Below are 13,878 nucleotides of genomic sequence, written 5' to 3'. Positions count from 1 at the left end.
GTTTAAAAGAAAAAAAGAGCTAGATTGAAACAGCGTATATAGCTCTTTGAACTAGGGACAATAAGAATGCGATGTACCAGCATTTCAGAGAAAATATTCATTGATCTCTAATTCTGCAAATACAACAAAATCTGTTCTCTGTATTGTCTATTTTTTGTATGTTTGCAATATGCTATGTATAAAGCCATTATATTTCCTCAGATTATGCACGTGTGTATTGTGAAAGTTCCCATTTGGAATTGTTACAAATTTGAACAACTGGATGTCTTTTTCATTTAGTAAGACGAGGATAACTTTTCTTGCATAGGGAAGAGAAGACTTGGAGCTTTCTTTTTGTCAGCTTCCGCAAAGAAGTTTGCCTTATACCAGATGAAGTTGTCTGTGCTATGCTTAGGAAAGAAGTGGAGGCCACTAAATTTTTGTTCGACTTGGTTTTGCTTTCTTTTCTGGTTGGTAAACTAGAACTCTTTCCAGTACTCTAGATTGAAAATGGTGATTCTGGATGCCATTAAATTGGATCTTAGATTGTGTTTCTTTTAAAAACTCCAAACCAGTAGTGATTGTTCACTGAAGGCTTTTACGTAAGCATTAAACAACCACAACCTTCTTTGGCTTTTTTTTTTTTTGGTGATAGCAATTCTTTGGATTGTGCAGTTGAATATGCTTTTTCTTTTCTTTGCTTTTTGTAGGCATTCTTTTCTGGTAAACTAAAAGTGAAGGGGAACATCATGCTGAGCCAGAAACTGGAAACAATCCTGAAAGATTATGCCAAACTCTGAATTGCTCAATCATCTACCACAGTAGTGAAGAACTTCAGAAAACAGAAACTTCAATTACTTCAGAAGCAATGATTAAAACACTTTGTAGACTACGTAATGTTAATGTACTGATTCATTAAACTGCTAATATACAAGCTGTTTTAATTGCTGTAGACACAATTATGAAATAACCGTAACCATTAATAGTGTTCCTTCTTTCTCAGCATCAGTACAGAATCATACTTTTCTCATTGTACGTCTTTATCTGAATAAAAGGTATGTAGTTCTTACAAAGATGCATATATTTCTATATTAATTCTAATGAAAATTAAATGAATATACCTCTTTAATATTATCTATGTGTCTGTTAGTTCTCATTTATATCACCTTACTTAGACATCCTAATTTCTTTGAACATACTGGCTTGTAATTAAAATTAATATGTTTTATCTTAAACTCCCACAATCCCAATGAAAAAAATGGAAAATGGAAATCTGTTCTATTTGTTTGCATCTTGTCATTGTTTTTTTTTTTTTTTTTCTGTACAGAAGATACTTGAACTGTAGCTCTGCCAACCTGTTTCAGGCAGTCACTTTTTTAGTAAGTTTCTGTTATAATTTATACAGAAATTCAGTAAGGCTTTTTGAGATGGATCCCTCATTATTTTAATTAGGGGTTTTTCACACTGAACTCTAAAGGCTTTCTGTCTTTATTTGTTTGAAAAAACAAGAGAGCATTTCCAAGCGCATTTTTACTAAAAGAATTACTCAAGTACTGCAGAAGATGCTTTTAAAAACAGGTTTGTCTGTTTATTAACTCTTTCATGCTGGGGAAAAATTTGTTTTAATATGGAACACTAGGAAACAACGGTTTGTGACTACTTAAGAGTATAGGACAGCTGAAATTAGAAGAGGTAGCTACCCTAGCAGTTGAGAGAGTTGGTGTACTGCTCATGGCATGTACATGCTCAGTTTTATAATCTGCATCTTTCCCACCAGTCTTATTAACGCTTCTTGCCTGTAAATACCTACTGCTGAGTGAAGACAAGGATCATGAGTTTTTCTTTATGGGGGGCCAGACTCAAATGTTTGTGGTGTTTTGTTTTGTTTTGTTTTGTTTTTCTTTTCTGTTTTTCCAACTCTGTGTTATTCTCTGTCTCTTTGAGGTAGTAGAATTAAATGATGAGGTCGAATGAAATGGAAATTGTTGTCAGATACTTCCAGAAGGACCTGGATAGGCTGGCAAAATGAGTCAACAGGAACTTCATGAAGCTCAATGAGGAGAAGTACAAAATCCTGCACCCGGAGAGAAATGACCCCATACATTAATGTATGCTGGGGGCCATCCACCTAAAAAGCAGCTTAGCAGAAAAGGACTGTGGATTCCTGATGGACACCAAATTGAACATGAGCAGGCAATGTGCCCTTGCTAAGAAGGCTGATGGTATTTTGGGCTTCATTAGGCAAAGCACTGCCAGCGGGTGGAGGGAGGTGATCCTTCCCCTCTGCTCAGCAAGAGAGAGGCCACAGCTGGAGTGCTGGGTCCAGCTGTGGTCTCCACAGCACAAGAAAGACATGGACATATTGGGGAGAGTCAACGAGGGGCCACAAAGAAGATGAAGGGACTGGAGTGCTGGAGTTTAGTAATCCCTGTGAGGGAAGGCTGGGAAAGTGGGAATTGTTCAGCCCGAAGATGGGAGGGCAGGGGATGGGTGGGGAGGAAGGGTGCAAAGAGCACGTAGGCAGGCTCTCCAGTGTTGTCCAGTGCCAGGACAAGAGACAATGGGCACAGGAGGTTCTGTGTGAACATCAGGAAGCACCTTGCTGTGGATGTGTGAGCACTGGCAAAGGTTGCCAGAGTGGCTGTGGAGTCTCCCTGCTTGAAGAACATCAGGAGCTGTCTGGACGTGGACCTGGGCAACCTGTTCTAGGTTCCTTCCTGCCTGAGCAGGAAAGTTGGACCTGATGACCTACAGAGGTCTATTTCAACCTCAACTGTTCTGTGATGCTGTATGCAGTGTTGCATTAAAAGAGAGGCTAGGATGAAGTGGTAAGCATTAAGTATGGGAAACATTTTCATTTGAGAGGTATTATACAGCACTGATGTAGATTAATTCTTATGAAGATAGTGGGTATGAGGGAATTACTAATTTTGTATATATGGGTACAACTGGGATAGCATAGTTTCTTCAGTAAATCATATAGCCACAGCTTTTACATACTGCTTGCCGCCTGAACACCTGGGATCAGAGAATATTTATTTATTTATAACCCTGAACTAGGAGTTGGCATCACTTCCCTGGCTGCCTGAGTAGACTGCAGCTTTATTAAAGAGCCTGTTAGGACTGCAGATGAGTTTGGCAGTTTGAGGAGTTTGGCAGTTTGAGGACAGATGTTACACATTGTAATAGTGAGTCAAATGCTTCATAAAAGTATTTTTTCTCAGCTATACTGTCAGCTAGGCTTTGATTGAAACAGAAATATGAAACTGACAGTTAGAGTGTGTCTCATAAATCACTTCATGAATAGAATCACAGAAGGGCTTGGCTTGGTAGAGACCATAAAGACCATCCAGCTCCAACCCCTCTGCCATAGGCAGGGATGCTACCCCCTCCAACTTGGCCTTGAACACCTCCAGGGAGCATCTACAACTTCTCTGGGCAACCAGTGCCAGTGCCTCACCACCCTCTGAGCGAAGAATTTCTTCTTAACCTCTAAACCTCCCCTCTTCTAGTTTGAAACCATTCCCCCATGTTCCTTTTGCCCATGTAAAAGGTCACTTTCCAAATGGATTGGAAACAGGACAAGTGTGATGTTTGCCTCCTCAAAGAGGCCATCCAGTGCTCATCACTGAAGAAATGCCCCTTAAGTCCTTTAATAACCTTCTCCACAGCACTTATTTCCACGTTGGGTCTAATCATTGCTTGTACTGCACAGCTGCTCTTTATCAAGCAACATTGTGACAGATACAGAAGGTGTCTTTTATGAATTTCTATAAAAATACTGTATTAGAAAAATGGATTTGTTGCAGTTGTGTGTATATGCACATGCTACATGAAAATTCTCACAGAATCATAAAATTTTCTGAGTTGGAATGGACCCATAAGAATCACTGAGTCCAACTCCTCCTTCTCCCAGGACCACCCAAAAATCAGACCATGTGTCTGACAGCATTGTGCAAACAGTTTGTTTTCTGCAATACTTGAGTTAGCACTAAATCTGGCTGCGTAAATTGCTGTGTTTTTTAATTATGGCTCAGGAATTTTTATTTCTCTTTTTCTACTCTTTACATTCATTGCAGTCTTCCTGCTGGCTAGCAATTATCTCCTCCCTCCAAACAGTAAACTGTAGTTCCACAGGCTTGTCCTCTTCGGTCATTTATGAGTCCTCTTAACTAAAGCAAGAGTGTGGTAATAACAGATGAGGGAAGTTATATAAGCTCTATGTCTGTAACTGTTGGCTTCAAAGAACGTTGTGCTGAATTTTATGCTTTCTATTCACCAGAGTTTTTCTTAATTAGTTTACTTCAGTGAAGTTCAATACATCTTCCAGATGTCACCAATAATTACAGATAACAGCTCTTTAAATGTTGACAAGTGCATTCATAATCAGAGAACATTAAAACAAGTGAAATGGGGGAGAATGGGAGGCATGAGAGAGGTGAACTTGAGCAACTTCAGATAGAGAAACTTAAATTTCATGTCCTGCTATCCCTTCTAATGCCTATTCCCACCTCCTTAGAGGAGGGAATAGCTGCCCACCTGTAATTGCACATTATACTCCTAAGGCTATTTGTGTTTATGTTTGTTGGACTGTACTACTTGTAAAAGCAACTGTCCTTATATCAATATTCATCCTAAGAAATTAAAATGCGTTGCAGAATGGAAGAACTCAGTAGTATAACAAATAAATTATCATAATCTAGATTTAAAAAAATCTTTTTTTTTTTTTTTTTTTTTTTTTTTAATAAACCTCTTCAACGTAATGTCATGTTATATCCTGACAGAGGTTGGTTTCACTGGAAGTGTACCTTCTGTCCCTTCACAAGTGTCAGGGGTAAAGCAGCATTTAGGATAACAATGAGATAGGATAACATAGGATAACATTTATATAGGATAGCATTTATATAACATTGCTTCGTTCTAATGTGAGTAAAGAGTTGTGTAAAGAACGGCTAAGTGTCATTGCAGCATTTTCTTTCTCTTCATGGTGTTTGAAAGGGTAAAGGAAGAAAGGAAATATTAGTATCTTCCAATTTCTACAGTGTTTTTTTCTTCTACTTCAGTTGGTGCAGGTATCTTTCTTACTCACATGCGAATGAGTTCTCCATGACGATTCCTCTGCAGTGAGGAATTCTTTCCTTTAGACCATCAGCTGTATGCCTGGTAGACTGACATAGACAGCATTGGACATAACCTGATGTGACATCAGGAAAAATATAGTAGACTATGAATGTAGTTCCATGTATATTACTTTTATCATATTTTAGAGTAGCAATGTCAGCTGCTAATGACGAATCTGGAGTGGTAAGGATGTCTTTTGTTGCACTCAGATTTCACCTGGATCCCACTGAACCTTAAGCCTGGAAAGAAATGATGCTGGCAGAAAAGTCTTGCTGTTGGGATTATAGGAATTCTTGGGACTAAATAAAAAAAAATGAGTAAGTAGTTATAGGTTTGTGTATCGACGAATAACCCATTGAAAAAAAAAAAAAAAAGAAAATTATTATAAATGTAAGGAAAACAATCACAGTCCATTGCTGAGGCCTGGTCTTTACCCAAATAATTGCCTGTCCTTAAAGGATTAGGGAAAATAATAAATAAATATATATGAAAATAAAAGAAGATGGATGTGTTAGAATGATACTACAGTTTGCAGTCTGGTACACATGTTATTAGGACAGCAGGTTCCTATAGAAAATAGAAATTGAATTGCAGCTTGCATCAGTCGACATGCCTGGGTTAAACCTCAAATCATTATGTATTTTCTTCTTACAGTGCTTTTTTGTGCATTGTTTTCTACTTGTACTGATCTTTCCATTGAGATAAAGTGCATGTGACTCATGAAGCTGCCTGACCTTTTCATGAAGCTCCTCGTTCCTCCTGTTTTCTGCTCCTGTATGTCTCTTTCTTTTCTGGTCAAAACTGATCTGAGCTCTGCACTGTTCAGCCTTCTGTTGTGTGAAGCTGAGTCTAATTTTTATGAACAACAGGCATTGCAATTCCGTATATCTGCTGTAACCTTATCAGAGCTCATAATAGCTATGGTGCTGAGAGCATCATAATCCTGTTAGAAAATGATGATAAAAGATAGCAGAGTTTCTGATTGAATGTAATACATGTGGTGTTTTAGGTGTTTCTTTTTTTAATAAAGACAAAATGAGGCCACCTGATTACTGTATCAGATATAAAATAGCCTTCCTGTCTCGAAGCGTATTATAAATGATTTTCATTTCTTTTCTTTTCTTTTTTTTTTTTTTTTTTTTTTTTTAATTTTATTTTTTTACTTTTTTGGGGGAGTTGTCAGTGCTAGTTTTCACATTGGTTACCAAGAACAGCTGGTAAACATATAAATGTAGAGAATAGTACCCCCTCCTCCAAAGCAAACAAACAAAACCAAATAATTGAACAGACAACAAACCAAACCAAACAAGCAAACAACCCTGCCTGATATTTTTCTTTTTCTGAGGAAAATGAAGAAAAAATCTAAACAAGAAGAAATATTTTCCTTCTGTGGTCTGTGACTCACATCAAACATTCAGTTGGGTTAAGCAAATACACAGAAGGCATTTGTGAGGCTGGCAATGCCCAACACTGACTAAACTACAGTTTGACTAAGGAAATTCTTCTGATAGATGATTTTACTCACATCTGAAGGAAAATAATGTCTCATCGCTTGTGGTCATTCATTCGAAATCAGTGTTTTGTTATTGTTGGTGTTGGTGTTTTTTTTTCCATGAGAGAGGTAGGTGTTTATCGACAGGTCTTTTCCGACTTCATGCTTGGTTGGTGACTGATTCCAGGCACTTACTGAGTCTGTGATTTCAGTAGTTTCATAGCCTAATATCCAAGGACAGTGTTGTTAATTATCACAATAGATTGTTTTGAAAAACAAACAAAAAACCAAATTACAGTCAGAGTGGTATGTTTCTATTTACTTTTACTCTGTTTTGCAAGACTGGTGAAAGCACTCATTAGAGATTGAGAGCTTTTTTAAAGAAATGCTTGGTTGACAGTGTAAGATCATATGGTGAAGTTATTTCCTTGCAGGATCATAATTACTGAATGACTTTTCATGGTTATTTATGGCAGTTTGTGTAAGCCTAGTAGCCAGATTTACTAAGCTAGGCTTTGAGGGTCTGCACAGCACAGAATATGAATTAACATTTTTTCCCCAGTGTTGTAGACACTAGAGTGTGTAATTTATCTGATATTTTGTGACTTTAATAAAATAAAGCCAACAGGTAGCTTTGGACTCAAAATTTTGTAATAATATATATTGTGTGTTTTAAATTTTCAGGGTGGTTTGCAAAGTTCCACAAGTAAGTACATTGCTACACCCTGTTGGAAAGTCATCTTTTTAAAGAGCACTCTCAAGGTCAAATGTTTTAAACAAATCTTATGGTTACTGTAATTTTGTATCTGGGTCAAAAATTATGTAAGAAGTTGTTTTCTCGGGTTGCTGTAATACCATGTATAAGGAGACCAAAATGGACTCATAAATGCAGACCAAGCTGGGGAGTGAAGTTTGTTGTTTCCATGCCATTCCACATCAGACAAGGCCAAAGTAAAATGAAAGCAGCAGTAGTGAGGTACTGGATTTTGCAATGCTGCTGGGTGGTAGGTGCAGAGTCTGTTGCTTACATCTAAATTTAACCACCATGAAAACGGAATGTGGCTGTAAACATCTTTACTGTTCTCTGGTCTACAGGCTGTTAAACTTGTATATTTAATGCAGCACTCTGTCACCGTTGCTAGGCGATTGACAGAGACAACAGCCAAAAGACACTCTACAATATGGCTTATTCACTGTTAAATAATTCGTGAAGGGGCCAGGCTGTACCTTAACAATGTCGTCACTGTTTTCATCACACAAAGGTTGTTTACAGTTGTTTTACAAAGAGCAAATGAAGCCAGACCACAAAAGATCATAATGACTCTAATGAATTTGCACACAATTGATAATGAAATACCTCTCACAAAACCAGCTGTGCTGTTTCTGGCCTCTCAGCCCTGCTCCTCAAGATAATCGTGTGCAGGGCTTTGCACAGGCAAGCTTGGAACATGAGACTCTGCTTCCAGTTAGATGGGAGTGCAGCTCTGGACACTGAAGTGTAGGCTTAATAAGATGCTGGTTTTGTAATACATGGCAGTTTCCCCCCCTGTCAGTCTCAGCTAACTCCTCAGGGATCTGCAGGTAGTAATTACTTGTGTCTCTCCCTCCCACCAGAGATAATGACTTACCATGTTTGCTACTGACACCCCCTTATGCCCTGGTACCACCAATCACCTTTCTGTTTCAAGTGCTCTAATTATCATGGTTAAATTAACTCAGAATAATTATTCATGTTCTGCATTTAGATTGAAATTTACTTCTGTTTCGTATGTGAATTAGGAAAATGTGTTTGGATACATTTCTGGCTTTCACTTTTACATCTGTTGGCTAATGTAAGGTTTCTAGTTAGCTGTTACATGCTGGTTAATTTCCTATTTTTCTCCCTTATTTGTTTAAACATAGATGGACTTGTAGGTTTGCAGCATTATGTACTTCAGCTCCTTGGTGCCTTTTTCACAAAGGAGTTGTTGTTCTATGTCACACAGAACAAATGAGAAAATTTCATTATTAGAGAAAAGTCATTGAATTTTATCAATTCTAGGCACATGTTGAAAAATACCGTAGTAGATTTTTATTTATTTATTTATTTATTTTTATTTTTTTAATAAAAAAATAAGGTTCTCATGGAAAAAAAAAATGATATCTGTACATTGTGTCAACACAGTAGCTTGAGTCATCCCTTCTGTTCTTGGCGGTGAGCTGGTATTTGCAGCCCATGCTGTGCCCTCAAACATGCTGTGCATACTTTCCAGCCTCCCTGGTTTAACTGTTGGGGACTGTGGCTTCCTGAAACAAGATTTGCTATGCCACTCTTACACCTTTTTTTCCCTGCCTGCAGTCAGTGATTGTAGCAGGCTTGCATTTTGTCTGTTGGGTTTCTTTGTGATAATGGCAGTTTGATGTTTTCATGGGGTTCTTATAATCACAGAACTGTAGAATTATTTAGGTTGGAAAAGACCTCTGAGATCATCCAGTCCAACCATCCATCTAACACTAGTCCACCACTAAACCATATCGCTCAGCATTATGTCAAAACATCTCTTGAAGACCTCCAGGGGTGGTTACTACACCACTTTCCTGGGCACCAAGTTCCAATGCTTGATCACCCTCTTTTGGAGAATTTATTCCTAATGTCCAAATTTGCCCTCCCCACCCCCCTCACCGGTGCAACATGAATCCACTTCCTTGTGTTCTAGCACTTCTTGCCCAAGAAAAGAGACCGACACACTCCTCATTGTAACCGCCTTTCAGCTAGCTGTGCAGAAAGATGAGGTTTTTCCATCAGCCTTCTCTTCTCTAGACTAAAAGATCCTGGTTCCCTCAGCTACTACTCATAAGACTTGTTCTCTAGACCCTTCACCAGCTTTGTAGCCCTTCTCTGGTGATGCTCCAGCACCTTGATGTCTTTCTTGCAGTGAAGGGCCCAAAACTGAATGCAGTACTTGAGATACGGCCTAACCAGAGCTGACTACAGGGCGACAACAGCCTCCCTGGTCCTGCTGGTCATGCTATTTCTAATGCAGGCTAGGACGCCTTTGGTCTTCTTGATAAGGATGTTTGAAACTTTGGTTTAAATTTCTATTGTATTCTGAGCATTTAGATGTACTTTTTATGGTCCTTGACATTTTTTTTTTTTTTTTGAGCTGATTTGTGACAAAAGGAGTTTGAATCATATTTGTTTTTCTGTAGCCTATTTTGGAATATAATTTAATGCCATTGTGGCTGCTTCTGGAGGTCTGCGCCTAAGACGACTAGCCCATTTTTGGCTTCAGGGTGCTGTCACTACATCCCTGACACTGAGACACGACCCTGTTGTTCTGCAGAGCTACCAGCCTCATGTTCATTGAGCAGGAGCTCCGTCTTCTACCACCCCCTCCTGCTAGTATGTTTGAGACACACAGGTGGTGTGTGCTGTTTTTTTTTTTTTTGTCAGCCTCAAAAGCTCTTTACAAGGCAATCTAAAACTCACAACTTTTCAGTGTTTGTTCACCTTATTTCAATTTTTTTTTTTTTTTTTTTTTTTCAAAGCAAGAGAAACATTGTGTCAAGTAGCTGAAGTCACAATGACAGTACAAACTGCACCTTGGGAAATGCTTACTGATTTAAAAATTCTCAGTTGACAAACAATTCTGTAAGGTAATTACAATTTAGTGAAACTCAGCCGATACAGAGATGGGCATGAATGTTATCAGTAATTAATAAAGTCGGCGCTATAAATAATGTTCACTTTTGCCCATCACGAACACCGTATTATCATTCTTCAAGTCCATGAAACAATGCACCTTTGAAACAATCTATTATTTTACTTCTTTGTGTTCCTGAAGAAACATGCAAATATATACCCAGCTTGAAATTCTGATTTGATTAACAAGCATTGTTATATACACTGGAATTAATTAAACACTATATTAACTTTGTGCACACCCTACAGCTTGAAACTGTAGTTTCGTCCTTTGACATTTATAATACAAGAGTGTCATTCATATATATATATATATATATAAGAAACCCTGTTAATCTGTGACAATGATCTCTTGTTTAGGCTGCTGGTTAAAACCAATTCTGGTTCATCTGTTCAGCAGTCTGGGAACTCCTCTGGACAGCTGAGGTAAGGTGAGGGGGGTAGTAAGAAGGAGGGCATACTCTTCCCATAAATGAGGCTGGAGTTTTAGATGTTACATACATCAGTCTACTGACTGTGGAAAATTAAGTGCCTCTGCTATGGTCCTGGCTCAGGACCCATAACATTATAGAATGAACCGAGTACTTTGCTTAAATGTTTGAGATCCATGTGGTAGAAACTACAATAAGTAAAATCAAAACCACAGATCTTTTAGATGAACTTGCATCTCCAGTATACCTTTCTTTCAATGGTTTGTTTACATTTAAATGAAGACAAAAAAAAAAAAGTGTTGCTTGACCAGAAATGTTATTTCTTGTGCAAGTTGAATATCAATATTGTTTTTTTTTGGTATTCTGTATGGCCAGTTAATGAAAACAATGTTCTCATAAAAAAATAATTTTCAGGCACATAACTAGCCGTCCTTACCCACCAGAAAGAAATATGTTATGTGAGCACAATGTTTTGTAATCCAGAACAAGTGAAATACTTGATACCCCAGGTAGCCTGTCTAATTAGCACAGCAAATGGTTAAGCACAGTAGGACTGGTCAGCAGTGTAAATCATTAATATAGACAGAGTGTGCTAGCAATATTATTTAGCTAGAAGGGTAATTGAAGTTTTAAAAGTTCATCAAATCTTTTGCTCCTCTGTGTACTCTATTATAAACATAATTGCTTTTATTGATTGCTAGTACTGTTACAAAACAAGTGTAGTGATGTTAATCAATCATTTCAGAGAAAAAGAAGAAAAGTTGCTGATAATAAGTTCCTTGGAAGTTTTTGTTTAATTAAAAATCTAGCTAGGAAGGAGAATGAAATAATTTTCAGTGCTGCAGAGTGCTTCTTACAGCTGAGTATTTATTTTATCCTGGCAGGACAGTCAGATGGAGTGTTTGTGATGCTCAAACATCAGCATCTTTCTCCAGGACTTTTATATGGGATTATGCTAAATTTCATTTTAATTGAAACACACAGCAAGACATAAAGTTCAATAAAATAAGTTTGCAAGTGCCTACGTCTTCTTGAATTGGTTTAAACCACAGCGTTAGTGTTTTGTTTTTGAGGAGTAAACTCAATAGTGGCTACTACAGACAGTACAGACATTTTCCATTCTAAATTTTCTAGTATATTTGGCTTCAGAAAATCTTGACCTTGAATGGTGTCTAATATTTATTTATTTATATTTTTAAATGCTTGCATGGGGATTTTGGTTTTGATTTGGTGATGACACCTTCCTTGGATAGTACTTTGCAGTAGTTATTTTCCAGCTGGTATTGTACATGTAGCCTCTGGTTTCATAATTTTTAAACTCACCAGAATAATAGACAAATTTCACACATGCAAGCTATCAGAATTGCTCATGACCACATAAAACATTAATAGAGAATCACAGAATCATTTAGTTGGAAGAGACCTCAAGAACATCGAGTCCAACCTCTGACCTAACACTAACAGTCCCCACTAAACCATATCCCTAAGCTCTACATCTAAATGTCTAAAACGTAGAGTTGGATATTAAATTAGGTCTCCAAAATCCTAACAGTGTGCAAAGAACTGGGTGTTTGTTTTCTGTTTACATTTCCCATTTCCTCAAGAAACTTGTAGCTTAAAGGTAACCAAGTCAGAACAATATAATAATTCTAGTCTATTGTAAGTTTGAAGGTGTGTAACACCTTCTGTGAAACAGGTTCTAGAACATCTGTAATACCTGGACTAGAATTTCTTTCTAATAATGGGAAAAAAGAGATTTTGATTCCAATGCAGTATTTTTTCTTTACTCTAATCTTCTTCACTGCATTAGTTAACACTCTCTTAAGTATTTAAAACATTTCTCCAGTATGTTGGCAACAATCTCCTGCATGAATATCTCTTTAAAAGTCATGCATAGCTATCTGTCAGAGAAGATCTAATTTAAAAAAGACTCCTCAGCAGCAGAATGAATGAAATCTGAGGGAAGGTGTTATAAATCGTTAATAAAGTGAATACATTAAATCTCCTTTAAGAGCTAAAATGGAAATTCCCTTGTTATGTATGAATTTAGTGCTTATTTAGCAAAGCCAAAGATGATAAATACATTGTTGGAAAGATTAATTTGTTAAAAATATTAGAGTAGTTTAAATGATAGATACATTTTAGTGAGAGATTAATTTGCAAAAATCTATATGTATTAGTCCAGATGACTGGTTTGGCTTTGTGCTGAAGTACTCCAGAATTTATATTCCTGCTGCATGTCTAAGTGTCGGATGCCCCTTTGAATAAAAGTGGTTCCATAGGTGCCATTCATAGGCAATGACAGCTTGTTCTATTTTGGCAGTTTTCCATGGATGCAACCATTTATTATTTTTTTCTTCTATTTTAAAATAAAACGCAAAATGTTAAAATGGTGCAATCAGATGTGCACATTGGCAATTCCCCCCAGCAGGAAATTTGACATTTCTAACCGTTAACTCAGACCTTAGTGAACCAGAGTAGTGCATTACCACCATCCACATCCTTGTGTCAGGCAAATAGAAATCAGCTCATCTGATCAATCTGGAGCTAGTACGCTATTGAACTCAGAAAAATTCCCTGTTAGATTTTGGTAAAATTTGAACAGCATCAACTTACATGCTTTGTAAACCAGAGAGATTTGCACTTATAGAGTGTTCTCATCCCAAAGTCTATGACATTTCTATTATGTCTTTTTAGGCGTCAGATTTTGTTTATTAAAGAATCAGTGCCTGCATGAGAGAAATCTGCTCATAACCAGGCTATAATTTTATTGCAATAAATTGAGCGAGGTAAAGGCTTCACTGAGGGATGAGTAATGTTGCCCTGAAAACAAACAAACATGCAACCTTATGCTTTTCCAAATATCCTGGTTAAATAACAACTTTCATTTCTGTTACAGAATTGTGAATCTCTTATTAAAATGTATTGTTCAAATCCTGCAGTACTTTAATTGACAGAATGAGATTGATATTTTTTTTCTTTCCTCTTTTACCCCCTAACCAGGAGCTAAAGGGTTTATTCCCCTGTTATTCCTAGAGTGAATGCTGAAAATCATGCATTTTTTTTCTTTGCCTGTCCTGAGAAAGCTACACCAATAAGAGCTTGAAGGTACCTTCCCAATGTTTAACATTGCCCTTTTGAAGTGATATTTATTCTTTTTGATAAGGGAGATA

General features: G+C 37.3%; 1 protein-coding gene across 2 annotated transcripts in view; it reads left to right on the top strand.

The window, feature by feature from the left end:
- HSD17B4 (hydroxysteroid 17-beta dehydrogenase 4) overlaps positions 1-1,113 on the top strand; it is a 60,691-nt gene extending 59,578 nt beyond the window's left edge. For both annotated transcript variants that reach the window (XM_027446356.3, XM_038170576.2), the window contains exon 24: positions 690-1,113. In XM_027446356.3, coding sequence (XP_027302157.2) covers positions 690-779 — 90 coding nt within the window. In that variant the 3' untranslated portion in view covers positions 780-1,113. The remainder of the gene's footprint in view (positions 1-689) is intronic.
- Positions 1,114-13,878: the final 12,765 nt, after the last annotated feature.

The sequence above is a fragment of the Anas platyrhynchos genome, chromosome Z (assembly GCF_047663525.1).
Source record: "Anas platyrhynchos isolate ZD024472 breed Pekin duck chromosome Z, IASCAAS_PekinDuck_T2T, whole genome shotgun sequence".
In the NCBI taxonomy this organism is placed as follows: Eukaryota; Metazoa; Chordata; class Aves; order Anseriformes; family Anatidae; genus Anas; species Anas platyrhynchos.
Note: the sequence above shows the minus strand (reverse complement) of the source record. Positions and strands in the feature narration are given on the sequence as shown.